Below are 18,295 nucleotides of genomic sequence, written 5' to 3' on the forward strand. Positions count from 1 at the left end.
CAACACTGGTCAAAATAGTGTTGGTAAGTAAAAAAAATATAGGCTAAATTTGAAATTTGGCTCTTAAATTAAAATTTGAACCGTGGAAAGAAGCTGCTTGGTGAGGAGATCCACAGTTTTGCAATGTAAGCTCCAGCTAACAGGACGTTTTATAGCATACAGTAGGTTCTTTCTCTACACTATTCATGACACACCTATAACAAGATTGTTTTTTTAAGTCTTTTTTTTATTTTTTTCTGAAAAGTTGGCATATGACATGGCCCTACAGCTAGGCACAGCAGCAAAACAATTCAATGCTTAATATACCATACTGCTTTTTGTAATACAACCATATTATTTTTCTTTTAAATACCTTTGTATGTTTCTCACAGGGAAAGTAATAACATTTGTTTTGCAGGCATGGCACATAATGTTTTCAATGGCACATAATGCCATCTTACACTATAAATTAGGAAGGGGAAAATGGCTCAGCAGCAGATGTGCCTCATCTGTAAGAATACAACTGATGCTGTTACATATAGACTCGTTTGTACTTTCAATGTAAATGAGTGGGACGTTGCTTTCAAACTACTAATAATTTTTTGGTAAACCACTTTCTACATAATTTGATTATTCTTCTTATTTGTTTTTTATCTCCACTGTGCCTTTAAACATAAAAAAATAAGCTCCAATCTTCTTTCTATAAGAAGGATCAGTTGCTATCCTAGTATCCAGCAGAAAATGAATAGGCGTGCTTACAACTTTCAAGTCATGGAACCAGCACGCTACAGGCTTGCCTGCTCATTACCAATCAGCTGTTGTTCAAGACAGGAACGTCACCCAGTCAGTGGCTGACTGACTCAGGATATGGTACATAAAGCTTTGCACAAAAAAAAAAAAAAAGACACCAGGGCCAGATGGAATACACTCTCCAGTAGTACGAGAGCTTAGTTCAGTTTTAGACTGGCCTCTATTTCTGATTTTCTCAGATTTGTTTTCATCTGGAATGGTACCTATGGATTGGAGGAAAGCTGATGTAACTGCTAAATGTAAAAAGGAATTACGATCTCAGCCTGGCAATTACAGGCCAGTAAGCTTGACATCTGTGGTGGTCAAATTATTTGAAGACTCGTTAAGGGATCACATTCAAAATTTTGACCTGGTAAATGGCATTATGAGCAGCAATCAGCATGGCTTTATTAAAGGACCAGTAACTTCAAAATTATTTTTTTTAAAAATTCGTTAGTATACATCGACAAATATACACCAACCCAAATAAAACTTTAAAATTGCAAAGCCTTTATTAAGAAATAACTTACCGAAACTCCACTTCTGCTCCTGTACAGAAAAGGCGACACGGCGATGATCCATCCTGAGGCATTCTATTTCTCCTCCCTGGCTATCGCCCATATTGTACTGACAGCGTGTGAAGCTGCGTTCTGCATTTCGGATCCCTTGATGTACTGTATGAAAATAGCCTGAATGAAAAGAACCCAGGCCAAGCGCAGCCACGGAAGGCTCTGGGGCGCCTTTCTAGTGCAATTGGATTTGGATCTCACCAAGGACCTCTGTACATGGACATTACCTCTCCAGAAGCTGCGAGGCAATGCACAGCTCTGCTGTCTTCTTCCAGCGCGTCCTTTGGCTACGCGTATCCATTTGGAAGCAGTTACTACGGCTGCCGGTTATCACAACTTATCATCTGGCCGAGAAATACCCAGAGCCTCAGTCCCACAACTTATCAACCGGCCGAGAAATACCCAGAGCCCAGCAACCCCTTGCCCAGCGAAGGATTCTCCTCCAGGGAGAAGGAATTTGCATTTTATCCCAGTTTTGCCAGGTAGGTCCCTGGACTTGGACATGTTAGTAGTGCCGGGGATCAGTAGCCAACTGGAGCCCAGACATGACGCGCTGCTGTCTATGGACATCCCTCCCTTATGTCGGATCCCGACAGTGGCTGCTTGCACAGTTCCCACTCAGTCCTCCCAAACACGGCGGCGGCGACGAGGAGCAGGCGGGGAAGACTGGCAAGTAGTATTCATTCGGGGGCGGATGATAACGGAGATAACCGGCAGCCGTAGTAACTGCTTCCAAATGGATACGTGTAGCCAAAGGACACGCTGGAAGAAGACAGCGGAGCTGTGCATTGCCTCACAGCTTCTGGAGAGGTAATGTCCGTGTACAGAGGTCCTTGGTGAGATCCAAATCCAATTGCACTAGAAAGGCGCCCCAGAGCCGGCTGAGAGATAAAATCCCGACAATGGCTGCTTGCACAGTTCCCACTCAGTCCTTCCGTGGCTGCGCTTGTCCTGGGTTCTTTTCATTCAGGCTATTTTCATACAGTACATCAAGGGATCCAAAATGCAGAACGCAGCTTCACACGCTGTCAGTACAATATGGGCGATAGCCAGGGAGGAGAAATAGAATGCCGCAGGATGGATCATCGCCGTGTCGCCGTGTAATGCATCAGTGTTTGCAGATGACCTGTTGCAACAATGCTTCATTCTGGATGCCAGGTTCTTGACAAACTGGCAATCTGGACAGCAAAGTGGCAGATGAGATTCAATGTTGAAAAATGTAAAGTCATGCACCTGGGATGTAAAAATATCCACTTATACCCTTAATGGGACTGCACTAGGCAAATCCATTATGGAAAAGGACCTTGGAGTCCTTGTAGACAATAAACTTGGCTGTAGCAAGCAATGCCAGTCAGCAGCATCAAGGGCAAATAAGGTCTTGAGCTGTATTAAAAGGGGCATAGACTTGGGGGAGGACAGGATTATACGTACACTCTATAGAGCACTGGTATGGCCACATCTGGAAAATGCTGTACAGTTTTAGTCCCCAGCGCTCAAATGGGATATTATTGTATTAGAGACGGTCCAAGAAAAGGGCAACTAAGTTGATAAAAGGTATGTAAAATATTAGCTACAAGGAAAGACTGGCCAAGTAGGGATTGTTCACGCTGGAAAAGAGGCACTTAAGGGGTGATATGATAACTACTTAAAAATATATAAAGGGATCATATAATTATCTCTCAAATGCCAAAAACATCCTTCCAGCTGACATGTGGGTACCCATTCCGATTAGAAGATCAGGCTAAATAATCTGAAGGGTTTTTTTTACAGTGAGAGCTGTGAAGATGTGAGATTCTCTCCCTGAATCAGTTGTACAGACTGATACATTAGATAGCTTTAAAATGGACCTGTCACCCAGACACAAAAATCTGTAATAATCACTAATACAAGTCCTTTTCAAATTAGACATGAAATCCCATTTCTATTTTTTATTAAAGCATTCATAGCTGTTGTAAGCTCATTTAAAAATCTCAGCTGTCAATCAAATGTTGTCTGCCCCTCCTCTATGCCAATGGCATAGAGGCGGGCCAGACAATTACTTTCACTTTCCATTCAGCACTTCCTAGATGTCACTGCTCTCCACACATTCCCCCATTCACTTCACCATTTAATTGTGTAGCCAGGGCATGGGGATGGACATCAGGTCCCCCATTCTGGTGCACAAACAAGATTCTGAGATGATGCCAGGCTTGCCTTAATAACAGTGTGCACAAAATGGCTGCTGCCTGCTCGCTATAATTATGAATTACCAGACTGATGGAAAAATGATTCATATAATTTATATAGTGTAATTAAAGTTCATTTTGCTAATGTGATAAAATAGGATTTTGAATATTTTTTATTTAGGTGATGGGTCCCCTTTAAAAAGGGATTGGATGGCTTTTTAGCAAGTGAGGGAATACAGGGTTATGGAAGATAGCTCATAGGTCCTCGGACTCTGAAGAAAAGTTTTCCTTCTCTGAGGCAAATTGTAGATGCTTCAAACAAGTGTTTTTTCCATCCTCTGCATCATCTAGCAGTTAGGCAGGTGTTATATAGACTTAAAAGGTTGAACTTGATGAACGTGGGTCTTTTTTTTTACCTATTTTACTATGTTTCCTGCTGGAAAATGTCCATGCTTATCAATGTGCATGATTTGTAAATTACAGTTATACAGGCTAGCAAAAAATTCAGAGCAAATAAGCAAACTGCCATTATAAAGATAGAGCATCTACTTTTGCATCTTATCATCACCTCCACGCTAATTTCCCACATATGTCATGAAGAACATTTTCCCAACTACAATTGTAGTTCAAGTCCCCAACTGCTGCTGGAATGCCTAACCTTATATGTAGTCTTAGCATATTTGTTGTTTTTTTTTAATGTTTTTGATTTTATTCTGGAATACATTAAAAACTGGTACCTGTTTTCACTGTCTGCCAACCAAGTGAAAATGGACTGCGAGCTTGTAAATTGTAACAAAGAATAGGACTGTGCTTCTCCGCTCCAGGGCTCCATGAGAGGGTTGCAGTACTTTCTGTTATTTCCTCTACAATGACCACTCCGGGAGGTCCAGGTGGGCCTGAAATGACATATATAATATTATTATAAAACCTGATGGAACACAAGGAAGTGATAGTCAATTCCTCCTTTTCTTTAACAGCAGGAGATCCACATATTGGGGTAAATTTATCAAAGAGTGAAGTTCCGCCACTAGAGTGAAATTCCGCAGCTCTCAATTCATTTCTATGGGATTTTGAAAGGTGTATTTATCAATGGGTGAAAGTGAAAGTTCACCCTTTGATAAATACGCCTGTATTTAGTGGCGGAATTTCACTCTAGTGGCGGAACTTCACTATTAACTTCACTCTTTGATAAATATACCCCATTGTGTCGACCTAAACAAGATGTGAAAGAACCATCTCCCTAGGTAAATCCAAAACTTTTATTAAAAAAAGGCATACCTGTGGACTTCTCTCCCCTGTCCCTCTCTCCTCTATAAAAACCCACTTCAACCTTGATTGACAATTATAAGACAGCTGACAGCATATAGATTTTTTATATTTGTTTGAATAACCTGGTTTGTTTGAACAAATTGTTTGTTGGAAACTTATATTGCACTTGAACTATGCATTTTAAACTGCATTAGACTGTTTAAGACTGTATTATGCAGTAGAATAATTTCCTGATAATAGATCATCACAACTAGTGATGAGCGAATTCTTTTGCCAGGCATGGATTCATGGATTTCAGTGAAATTGCAGCAAAAATCTGCCGCAAAATTTATTTGTTGCCCCATAAAAAGTCGCCAAGACAAAAAAAAGTCACTGAGACAAAAAAAAGTCGTCACTAGAGTGACCGCATAAAAATTTGTTGCACGGAAAAAATGTTGAAGCCCATTGACTTCAATGTGCTTTGCAATTTTTTTCACAAGAACTGTGGCAAAAATTTTTGTGAAAGATTTTGCTGCAACAAAAAAGTCACCATAAGAAAAAACGCCCATTGAAATGAATGCATTTGAACGAATGAGTTGCTGTGACAAAAAAGTCGCCAAGTCAATTAAGTTACCACAACAAAAACATTGGAGTGAGAAAAAATTGTCGGCCGCATAAAAAATTGTTGCAAGTAAAAACAATTTTGGCAAAGCGAAATGGGACAGATTCACTCATCACCAGTGCCAACATATTAAAAACCATTAAAGAACACTGAAACCTGTAAAGTCAAATACAATTCCATGTAACATGGCCAGAAAAATGTCTTTTCTCAATTTTACAAACTGTTGCCACTCAATCACGTATTTAAGATTTTATATTTTAAGAATTCCTTTATAAGGAGGTCTATGGTAAAAACAATATCTGACATGTCTGAATAGTTCTACCACCCAGAACTCTGCTCTTAAGCCAGCATCTGAAAAGATTGATAGTTAGAATCAATATCTAGATGGAGAAGTAGATGGAACAGAGAACTGGTCTATATTTTCCATTTCTAAATTATTTTTGGTAGATCATTTTTAAAGGCTTGGACCTCAAGGCCAACACACCCACCCCTCAATCTGAACTTTAAGATTTTAGATACAGGGCTATTTTTTTTCCATTTCATTTTGTCATTTTTTTTTCATTTTCTTATTACCGTATATACTCGAGTATAAGCCGCCCCGAGTATAAGCCGAGGTACATAATTTTACCTCCAAAAACTGGGAAAGCTTATTGACTCGAGTATAAGCCTAGGGTGAGAAATGCAGCAGCTTCTGGTAAGTTTCAATCAAAAAATTGAGGGTTTCTGCTCCCATTGGAGGTGCTGGCGTCTCGTTTTTGGATGCCGGCGACCATTCTTGGACGCGGGCGAATATTCTTGGACACCGGCGACCGTTTTTGCGATTGAACCGAGTATAAGCCGAGGTAGAGTTGAGGCTGAAAAACTCGGCTTATACTCGAGTATATACGGTAGTTATTAAGGCTTCTCATATTTTATCAATTCAAAAATGCAACCACAAGAATAATTATATTAGATCAAAAATAACCTCCTTTTAAACACATTTTTACACTTTAATAACCACAATTTTCAGACGGTTAAATAAAAATACACAATGTATTTGGATAATACTGAAACATTTTTAAAGCAAATGAAATGGCTATTGCACATGGTTTTATAAAATATAAAGCAAACATTATATTTAAGTGATATCTTGGTTTCTCAAAGAGCAGCATGGAATCCCGTAGCATTCAGAAAAAGAAGTTGGGGATATAGGTTATAGGATATAGGCCTTTGCATTACCAAGGAATTACTTTTCCTCAAACATTTTAGCAAAACACTTTTGAGATTGTTTAGCAATTCATGACCATAATGTTAACATGGGCAATAATACCTGTACCTGTATATGCCAAAACAGGAACTTTGTAAAGGAACAAAGACCTCTCCATTGCAATGTTTGCCTCCATTTACTTGTCACTAGGAGTTTATAGAAACTCCCATCAACTCCCATAAACTCGATATTCAAGTTGAAAACGACAAATTTTTTTTAAAAAATAGAATTTTTTCAAATCAGTAAATGGGATCGACCCACAAACTTGAATTGAATTCGAATCGTGTTTTTTCTCCGAAAAAAACAAGATTTTCAGGATGCTACCAAACAACTCCAAACTCATTCCTGGACGTCCCCCATAGGTTAAAACAGCAATTCGACAGGTTTAAAGTGGCCAACAGTCGAATTCAAATTCTTAATGGGCCAGTACATGATAAATGTAAAAATTTGATTTTTTTTAAAAAAACTCTAGTCGAATTTTAACTATTCCCTAGTCGAATTACACTTAGAGGCAGATTTATCAAGGGTCGAAGTGAATTCGAAGGAATTTTCGAAGTAAAAAAATTTTAATTTTTGGATACTTCGACCATCGAATAGGATACTATGAAATCGTTTGAATATTCGACCATTCGATAATCGAAGTACTGTCTCTTTAAAAAAAACTTCAACTTCAATACTTCGCCAAATTAAACCTGCCGAAGTGCCATGTTAGCCAATGGGGACCTTCTAGAGCAGTTTTCTAAGTTTTTTTGAAGTCGAAGAAAAATCGTTCGATCGATGGATGAAATGGATGAGATTTCATTGTTTGATCGAATGATTTTACTTCGACAGCAAAACGGTCAAATTCAGTGAAAAAAACTTCGACTTCGATATTCGAAGTCGAAGTAAAGCCATTCGATGGTCGAATTTCGAAGTATTTATCACTTCGAAATTCGACCCTTGATAAATCTGCATCCTAAACTCTAAATTTTCACTTCGACCCTTGATAAATCTGCCCCTAGATATACAAAACATAGGCCAATGTGCATAGAGTGATCTCAAGTGAATTCAGAGAGGGGCAGCTCCTAAAACTGCCTGGCCCAGTGTTGGACTGGGACATCAAGGGACCACCCAAAAACCTTAGATAAGGGGTCCACTCTACTATTATTCTTACTCTCCTCACTCAACCTTTATTCTCCTAGTCTCTTTTCTTTACATACTATAATCTATTATTCCATCTATTTATCCTCTTTGTTCTCATAGAAATAGGGAATGACCATGAAATAGACCAAATGTTTAGCTGCATGAGGGCCGACACCTGGCTCTACCAGGAGTGTGTTTCTTAACCAATGTATGTGTGGTTGGACAGCATGCGCCCCTTAAAATTCTGCCCCCTAGGCCCGGGCCTTGGTGGCCTCTCCACAAATCCGGCATTGTCCAGGTTCCAAACCATGGTCCTATAAGGCATCAACAGACTTTCTGCACAGACCACCCCAGATGATTGCATTGAAAATAAAATAAAATGTAAAGATCTCATTCTACATATACTTTTTATTGTTTATGTGAAATAATTTTTTGCTTTAAGCATTACCCTTCGCTCTAAATACATTTTTTTTTACCAAATAAATGTTTTTTTTATACATTCTTTCCTTGAGGAAATTTTGTGGACTGTTTCCCAAAGTGCTAGAAATCAAGTAATGCCTTTTTATGATAATGCGTCATCATCAGAACAAAAAATAGACGTGTAAGTGCATACAATTTTGCGGTAAATCAACCGAGACGCTTAGGAATGATAACAGAGGAGGATTGTGCTTTATTCATTGCATTGATCATGAGGTTAGGCTGCTGTGAAGGGGCATCATTTTGAAGATGAACATCCTGGCAGAGAAAACACTATCTAAGCAACTTTCCTCTCAATGTTCTTTTTTTATTCTTAAATATTTCTCCTCTGCAAATAGTGTGTTAATTTGAATTAATGAGCTGTGTCTCTTCATACTACAAGATTTAAGGATTGTTTTCTAAGAGGAAATGGCAAATCCTTCTTACCTAGTAGCAAAATAAAAACTCAACCTGAAAATCAAGCCAGAAAATAAAAATATTTGTTGGCCTCAGCTAAGATTCGTGGTCATTTTACCTCTACTTCTGGTAAAGAAGAATAACTCTTTTTAAATACTGTAGAAAAAGAATCCCAAAATGTCATTACCATTTTGGCTGTTTGATGAAACTGACTTTAGAGCTACAAAGGAAAAATGCAGTTTAAAGGAGAACTAAACCTCATTACTGACGTATAGGTGCAGAGTAAGCGCAGCGGAGCTTGTGAACGTTATCTTACGGCTCTTCGGAATTCTTTGGGTCCTCCACCTTCCCTTCGGCAATTTCCAGAACTTTTGGCGCTTGCTCAGTTAATATGAACCAGAAGACTGCTCCAACTGAGCATTTGCCAATACAGTGCTCATTTCCCGAAGATTACCGAAGAGCTGGAAGATGCCGAAAGTTCATCCTTTGATAAATACGCCTTTCAAAATCCCATAGAAATGAATGGAGAGTGGTGGAATTTCACTGTAGAGGACTGTGGTTATCTCTAATGTCACCCATACGGGTAAACTTAATAAGCGGCGAAAATGCCAGAGAAAATTCACTCAGACAACGTTAATTTACTAAAATGCGAAGTTGCATCCAGGGTGCTGAACGCTGACGATTTTTTGCTAGCGTTACTTCGGCAATGCGAGCAAATTCGAGTTCAATTATATCTAGCGTGACCTAGGGGTCTTTCATCAGGCTAATTTGTAGACGGCGGGAAATTGAAGTTGAAGGGATGTATATGTTGCAGAAAATACATTACACAAGTCCAGGGAACCTTAATAAAGAAAATAGAGTTGTTATATTGCCCTACACATGAGCCCAGTGTATAGTTAATGTTTCATGTGTTAGAAAATGTATGGGGGAACCCGGTTACCCAAATAAAAATTTTAGGACTTTTGCAGCCTATCACTCTGAAAAAAAGAAAAGACACCAGCGTTTTTTGGAGTTAGAAACTTTTTTCCACTAAAAAATATGATGTAAGTAAGAGAACAATGAGGAAAATCTATGCACTTTGTCTGGTCTGAGCTGGTGAATAGTGATGGGCGAAACGTCTGCAAAAAAATTTCGGAAAAAATGGACGCCGGCATCGAAAAAACGGACGCCGGCATAGGAAAAATGGGCGCCGGCATCAAAAACGGCGCAAATTTGCCCATCACTACTGGTGAAGGTAAGTCTGGCAAAAGAGGTAACATTCATTCATTCTGAAAGTGAATCTTCGCCAGCGCTTTAGTAAATCTGCCCCAAAGAGTCTGACAAGTTCATTATTGCTACGCTGCAAATACAAGTATGGGACCTGTTATCAAAAATGTTTGGGACCTGGGATTTTCTGGATAAAGGATCTTTCTGTAATTTGGATCTTCCTACTTTAAGTCTGCTAGAAAATCAAGTAACTAAATAAACCCAATAGGCTGGTTTTGCTTCCAATAAGGATCAATTATATATTAGTTGGGATCAAGTACAGGTATGGGATTCATTATCCGGAAACCAGTTATCCAAAATGCTCTGAATTATGGAAAGGATGTTTCCTATAGATTCCTTTTTATCCAAATAATCCACATTTTTAAAAATGATTTCCTTTTTCTCTGTAATAAAAAAACAGTATCTTCTACTTGATCCCAACTCAGATATAATTAATCCTTATTGGAGGCAAAACTAGCCTGTTGGGTTTATTTAATGCTTACATGATTTTATTGTAGATGTATGGTATGAAGATACAAATTACAGAGAGATCCATTATCTGGAAAGCACCAGGTCCCAAGCATTCTGTATAACAGGTCCCATACCTGTACAAGGTACTGGTTTATAATTAAAGAGAAAAAGGAAATCATTTTTAAAAGTGTGGATCATTTAGCTAAAATGGAGTCTATGGAAGACGGCCTTCCTGTAATTTGGATCTTTCTGGATAATGGATCCCCTACCGGTATTATACTTTAATACACAGTAGTTACTGCAACCGCTTTCTCAACTATCCCTGGCTAGCTCAGCTGAATGGGAGAATCTGGGTAGTTCTATTTCAATAAAGTTGAGAAGACAAGACCTGATATACAAATGTCCAACATAATAAAAGTATTATAAACAGTTTAAACATCCCCTTTATCTGGTATCCTTTTGCACGGGTAACCTATTTCCTAATCCAAACTGGAATCTATTAACAGCGACAATGTACATAGGTTGTTTATAGCCAGAAGCTGCAACAGATTTCATTTACCCTTTTATATTATACCATAGATCAACCCATTAAAATGATAACCTGCTGAGGTTTCCCTTGATATTAGAATCCATCAAATTCAATCATCTGTGCAACAATTTTCACTTAATTTTAGGACCGCAAGGCTCTGTCATTCCCAAACGGTCACATCCTCATTACGCACAGTGACTCTGCTACTCGGAGCTTACAAACATGGGTAGGTGGTATGAGCTGACACACAAATACATCATACTTAATGGAAAGGTTATTTGTCACTTGAGATAATGGTTTTCCTTTATGTTAACACAGGTATAGGTTGAAACTGACACTCGGTTGGTTTTATAAACAATAGCAAATAAACAGACAAAATGTGTTATTGTCTAAGTAAGATATATGTTCTTTTTCCTTGGAAATGCTTCCTTGTTTCTGACAAAAATAATAACCCAGCAATAGCTACAAGATAAATTAATAGTACATGTACTGAGCCTAGTATCCTGAAACCAATTATTATACAGAATGGTCTGAAATAGGAAATGCCATTTCCCATGCCTATGGAAAACAAAGATAAGGCAGTACCTTCTACTTGATGGTAACTAAGCATAATTTCATTCTGAATGTAAAAAAATCCTATTAAGTTATGGGGGCCGATTCACCAAGGGTCGAATATCGACGATTAATTTACCCTCGATATTCGACTGGGAATTAAAATCCTTTGAATATTGAAGTCAAAGGATTTAGCGCAGATAGTACGATCGAGCGATCGAAGGATTGTTCCTTTGATCGAACGATTAAATTTTAATCCAACGATCGAAGGAATATCCTTCGATCAAAAAAACGTAGGAAAGCCTATGGGGACATTCCCCATAGGCTAACATTGAGTTCGGTAGGTTTTAGATGGCGAACTAGGGGGTCGAAGTTTTTTTTAAAGAGACAGTACTTCGATTATCGAATGGTCGAATAGTCGAACGATTTTTAGTTTGAATCCTTCGATTCGAAGTCAAAGTCGTAGTCGAAGGTCGAAGTAGCCCATTCGATGGTCGAAGTAGCCCAAAAAACACTTCGAAATTCGACATTTTTTTACTTCGAATCCTTCACTCGAAGTTAGTGAATCGGCCCCCTAATGTTTAAATATATTTTAGTAGCCATAAGGAATGCCATGTTGAGGAAAACCCATATACAGGAAACTCCAGATCCTAATGGGTAGCTAACGATTTCCCATAAAATGACTTCATAGTTCCAGGTCTGAACCAAGTTGGCAGCTTTATTGGCCCATGTATGCCCATCTTCAAATGCTGAGAGTACTGTTTATTTTTCTATTTAGTGCTGAAAGGCCTATGTCTTACAAAAAGATTAATGATTGGAAAGGCACGATTGTTTTATTTGCGGAAAGTGGTTTCTTTCTTTCCTTTAGGTGACCATACACTGGCAGATTTAAGCTACCAATTTGGCCCCTTAAGACTCAGCATCTTATTTGCTAGTGTATGGGGCACTCCAATGGGTCTATCCAATCAATATCTGGCTGAAAATAGGCCAGAAATTGATCAGGCTGGTTTAACTTTGCTACAGAGCTAGAGCCACTCTTGTGTTGATGTGGTCCTAGGCCTGATGGCCTGAATAGCAGCAATTATGATCCAATCTATGGCCTGAGGCCCAAATGATCGGATACGTCTGATTGCTTGTTGGCATATTAGTGAAAATTCTGCTTGCTTGGTAACCCTTTTACATGATGACCAGCTTAAGAAGACAATGGAATCTTTAGTCATCAATTTATTCTCTGCTCCCTAGGAGAACTAAGGTAAAATAGCCATTGTTACTAGTGCTGGGCGTATTTGCGCCGTTTCACAGAAAAATTCGTGAATTTCCCGCGAAATTCGCGAAACGGTGAAAAATTTTCCTATAGAGACACTTAAACAAGTGTAATTGCTGTCGCAATTGGAATTGGCAGCTGGCTTATGAATTGTAAATATAACATTGTTCTAATTAAATGCCATTAGGTTTTTGCTTACTGCAGACACAAAGGGGAAAGGAGTTATTCTCCATTCAGTAAAAGCATTATTTAAAATGCAAGAAACCTACCCTGGTGGTCTAGTGGGCAGCGGGGTCCACGCCGCGTCCTTGGTGTGGACGCCCGCTGCGCCGCTCCTGTCCTCCCCTTGCCGGCGCCATCTTTAATTCCTAGGGCGGCGCAGCGCGCCTGCGCGCCTCTTAAAGGTACAGGCGTGATTGCGCCAGTGCGCATTGACGCACGTTTTGGCGCGAACTTTGACCATATTTAAGGCCCATTCAGACCTGTAGCCAGTGCCCGATCTTATCCTGTGGTTTCCTGAGCTTTGTGCTACCTATTCCTGAATTTGCTATCCTGACTGATTATCCGTGTTTGACCCTGCCTGTTCCTGACTATTCTGCATTCTGTATCCTGAACCTTGCCTGCCTACGACAACTCTTCCTGCTTAACCCCTTGATTGACAACCCGGTTCGACCCTTGCCTGCCTGACGATTCTGATATCCGCCTGCCTCGACCCAGCCTGTCTGACCATCCTTCTGCCTTATCCAGTCTGTCTGATTATCTGGTTTTGACCCCTTGCCTGCCTGACGATTCTGTTATCTGCCTGTCCTGATCCGGTATGTTCCGTTTCCACCAGACGCCTTGTCCTTGACCTTCTGCACAAAGACTCTTTGCCAGCCAGAACACCTCGCCTTGTACCCCTCGTTAAGTCCAGGTGGGACCCAATTAAGCTGAGGGCTCCTCCCGAAGCCCAAAGGTGGTCACACTACTGATGAAGCCCAGCCGAGCGACTTTTCGGATGCACGTCCAAAATTTTTTGACACCAGCGAATTTTCGCAGGGGTTACGTGAATTTATTCGCCGACAGCTAGACGCGCAAATTCGGTGCAAATACTCGCTAGGCAAATTTATTCGCCCATCACTAATCCTCATTCCTTAGATCTACTAGAAAATCATGTAAACATTAAATAAACCCAATATGCTGGTTTTGCTTCCAATAAGGATTAATTATATCTTAGTTGGGATCAAGTACAAGCTACTGCTTTATTTTTACAGAGAAAAAAAGGAACTAATTTTTAAAAACTTTGGATTATTTGGATAAAATGGAGTCTATGGGAGACAGCCTTTCCATAATTTGGAGCTTTCTGGATAATGGACAATACAGTACAATAAAATATGTGTAAGGCATCATGTTAAAAAGTGGAAACTTTACAGAATTTATTTTCAAATGCTCATAAATTCATTGATGAGTTGACAAATAAATTGTTTTCTCAATTTCTACTGATTCAAAATAACTTAGTGATCAGCAAGAAAAAAAATGACCAATATAAATAACTGAGGATCATCATTTAGAAAAGTTAGACATTTTTATTTGAGTGTACTTTTTTGAGAAATAACGGTTGTGATATTCTAGAAGTATTTTTATATTCAAATAAGCTTTGCTAAGAATTAAGTTTACAAAATAGCAATATTGTTGCTTTTCAGAAAATGTTGGTAATAAAATGACATTAAAAGAAAAGTTATATTTGAGTTAATATTGCAGTGGCCCCTTCAGTAAAAGTTTCTAAAATCTAAAAGGGAAAGATTATCAAGGCTAATAGTTTTTTCAATGAAATTGAATTTTTCATAGCAAACAGTAGGGACCAGGTCCCATTTCTCCTATTTTCGGAGGTCTCAATGACATGTAAGTTAGGGGCCATGTAGGGGGCAAAAGGGATGTTGCCTACATACCTTCCCCCACCCGCATCTCATGAATACACTGCCAAACGCATTACTCCTTTTTGTTCATGTCCTAATAAATTATTTTTTATTTTTATAACTTTTTGTTTTGATTTTCTTGGGAATATCCCACTATATTGTTCAGGTGCAAAAGGGATGAAGCCTACATGCTTTCCCCCACCTGCCTTTCATGAATACAGTATTATTTATTGCAGGCAGCACTGCTAAATGCGTTCCCCTTTTTTCCATCAATTTCCTAATAAATTATTTTTGATTTTTATACATTTTTCTTTTTGAATTTTCTTGGGAAAATCCCACTATATTGTTCAGTTACAAAAGAAATGAAGCCTACATGCCTTTCCGCTCCTTCATGAAAACATTGTTACTTTATTGCAGGCAGCACTGTATTCATGGGTGCAGCAGCAGATCTCTGTGCCTTTAGAATGGAGACCTCCAGCAATTAGTCAAGGAAGGATGGCAGAGTGCAAAGTACAAAAAAGAAAACAAATTGTGCCCTCTTTGCACATTCCTTCCTTGTTGTAAATGACCCCTAAAAAGTTGGGTGGAAATTATTTATCAATAAATATTAAAGCCATCTAAACTAAGCAACTTGATGCACCCTACTGCTTTGTTTGAAAATAGACCAAACCCCAAATGCTTGACATTTCTTTAAAACATTCACACAATATCTTTCAGATGTTTTGTTTTGTAGCCTGGGATTAAAATGCATAAACTTTTAACATCTCAACAATTTAGAAACATAAATAAGCATATCCTGCCGTTCACGGAGATAACATATGATAAAAGGCTTTGCTCCCTGGGACAGACTGATTCACAAGCAATTTTTTTATGTTAATATATTGAAATTGAACATTTTGCATTGTTCATTTGCTTCTGGTGAAGGGTTAAGATGAGATTTGCACCGCCACAATTATTTGTTAAAAAATATGCAACAGTGAGGCTGACTACATTTAAATGTTTAAACTGGCATCAGAGATGATGTGTTAAGAAAAGTATGGGATTGCACAGCTTGCAATACAATAAAAACACTGCAACAAAAGTATGTTCTGGTTGGGTGCTTCTAGTTGACCACAGCTGAATATGGCTCTTTAGTACACCATAAAAATGCAGCTTCACCATAAGAATTATTGATTATGCACATATTTTTTATGGATGAGCGACTGCACACTACCTAACCTCACCATGCTTAATGACTAGGATTGTATGACCAGTCTTGCTGGAAAAACACCAGCTAGAGCCGGGGTCGGTATTACATATTTAGTGGCAATATAGATGCCAGTAAATTTGTCTTCTCTCCCTTTCCTTTCAGCACCTCTCATTTATACATTCCTCCCCTCTCCCACATCATATTCCACTGATTCACTTATTCCCCACCACCTGATGTCATCAAGTAGCACCTCCACTTGCAGGCCAGAAAAAAATTATTCGGAAAGGTGACAACCCTACTATGGACAAGCATTGGCTGTAGTGGTGTAAAAATCACTTTCACAGGATTCTGGAACAGTATAAATAAATTCTCTGGAGTGATGAGTCTGGGATTAGTGTAAAGATAAAGTGGGGGAAGTGGCATAATAATCTGAGGATGTTTTTATGGTTTGGGCTAGGGCCCCTGGTTTCAGTAAAAGCAAACCTTTAGGCTATAGTGTTCTATGACATTCTTGGCCATTCTGTGCTTTCCATTTTGGGGAAGGTCCACATGCAAAAAGTGAGACCTGTTTGCCTTCCGCTACCTTCCTGCCGGCTATAATGAAAAATTACCATCTGGATGGCACTCGCGGTGCTTAGTTTTTCGAAATCGCCCGACGTTGCCTCACGAGGAAACTTTGGGTGACTTCGGAAAATGAAGGGAAGCGAGTGCCATCCCGATGGCGATTTTTCATTATAGCTGGCGGGAAGGTAGGGGAAGGCAGTTCGGGGAGATTTTGTTCCCAGTATGCATAACTATCTTATATTGAATGAACAATCTGATAGCTGCATGTGAAATATACGATGCTCTCAAGAGTGCACTTTAAGTGGAGGTGACAGATCTTCTTGAGCAAAAATGATTAAGCACTTCAAAAATGGCGGATTTATAACATCTCTGCTCTTGACAATGTCATCTAGGGAATAATGATCAAACCTTGCAAATGGAACAAAATATTTCATACAAAAGAAATAGGAAGCATGTTACGCTATTCTGTGATTAATGGCTTTCTTTATTGTAACGCATCTCAGAGTGCTAATTGATTTTGCGTTGTTGAAATTAACCTGAAATGAAATGATTATCCAAAAATAAAAAAGGAATATAGAATATGTTAAGAAGATGCATTTCTGTGATTAATAACAACTGGACGTTAAAATGTACAGTAGTACTGTTCATGCCTTCAGCTTCATTAATAATGGATGGAATTGACACTAAGCCAAGCTTAGCAGCTAGAAGTAATGGACACTACCAGTAGCCATATTCACTGGACTTAGCCTGCCTTTGGGTAGCCTCTGCATCCTCCATCCCTCTCTGGGATCCTGTGCACTCCAAGCCATTTGAAGACAGCCAAACACAGTATACAAACTGCAAAAAAATGGACAGTTGCAGATATTTTTGGAGCTTTGCACACTTTATTCAGCTTCGCCAATAAGGCCTGATGCCTTATGAAGAAGTCATCTCCCCCAGGGCTCACTAGTGGCTATAAAAAATCTCATGAAATGTCACTTCCAGCCTTCTAGCCTCCAGTTAATCTGTATTCTGGGTGAACTTGCAATAATCTGCAGGTCATATTTAATTTTCCTTTATTGACAGGTTCATTTTTGTAATTCACATATACATACCATAATATTTTTTTTGAATTTGAAAACATCTCTCTGTTAACTGGACAAACTTTAGACATATATGAAATTAAAAAGCTGTTGATTGAAGGAAATTTGCTTTCTTTTTGCATAGATGCAATTTGATATCACACTCACATGTCATCACAACTTCCAGTTCAAACCATAGGAGGCAGATTTATCAAAGTGTGAAATTAGAGCTCACCACAGAAAAACACACCACGTTCTATTCTTTCCTTTGGGTTTTTAGAAGCATATTTATCAAATGCTGCTCTAAGGGACATTTTTAATAATAATCATATTTACATTTTTCATAAATCTCAAAAAATTTGTTTGTTCTATACTTCTTTGAAACTCAAAAAATGTGATATTTACAGTATTAAGTGTAAAAACTATAAAAACTTTCATACAAAAAATTGCCAGGAAAAAGCTGTTGAGGTCCTGATAGAAGTCAATGGGGGCTATGCAGATCATACTGGACCATTTTCATCAATTTGGGCTTTTAGTGGTTTTCTCTTTTTTTCCCACTAGGAATTGTCTGACAAATTAAATCTCAAGAGGTTTTCGAGGTATTCTATTTTTGTTTTTGGATTGTTCGCAGTTTTTCTTCAATTCATACTTTTTAAATTCAAGCCTTGTAATAAATTCCATGGCATTCATGGTTTTAGAGAAAGTAAGTTTAACTATGTTTTCAAAACCTCTAAAACCACTAAAATGAGACTGTTAATAACAAGGCCTCCACCTTTCACCAGTTGGAAAATCAACTTAATAAATCTGCCCCCCCAGGTTCTAAAGCCTTTTCATAGCACATTTTCTCATAATTATAGCATACTATAAGGGGGTCCGAATTTATCTCAATATTTTCTGCTACAAACTCCGCTC

The 18,295-nt window shown here is 38.7% G+C and overlaps 1 protein-coding gene across 2 annotated transcripts in view; it reads right to left on the bottom strand.

The window, feature by feature from the left end:
• Nucleotides 1–18,295, bottom strand: part of LOC108710006 (contactin-5) — a 759,713-nt gene that overhangs the window by 62,612 nt on the left and 678,806 nt on the right. For both annotated transcript variants that reach the window (XM_018250343.2, XM_041584574.1), the window contains one exon: nucleotides 4,240–4,398. In XM_018250343.2, the coding sequence (XP_018105832.2) occupies nucleotides 4,240–4,398 (159 nt within the window). The remainder of the gene's footprint in view (nucleotides 1–4,239; nucleotides 4,399–18,295) is intronic.

This window comes from Xenopus laevis, chromosome 2S, assembly GCF_017654675.1.
Source record: "Xenopus laevis strain J_2021 chromosome 2S, Xenopus_laevis_v10.1, whole genome shotgun sequence".
NCBI lineage: Eukaryota > Metazoa > Chordata > Amphibia > Anura > Pipidae > Xenopus > Xenopus laevis.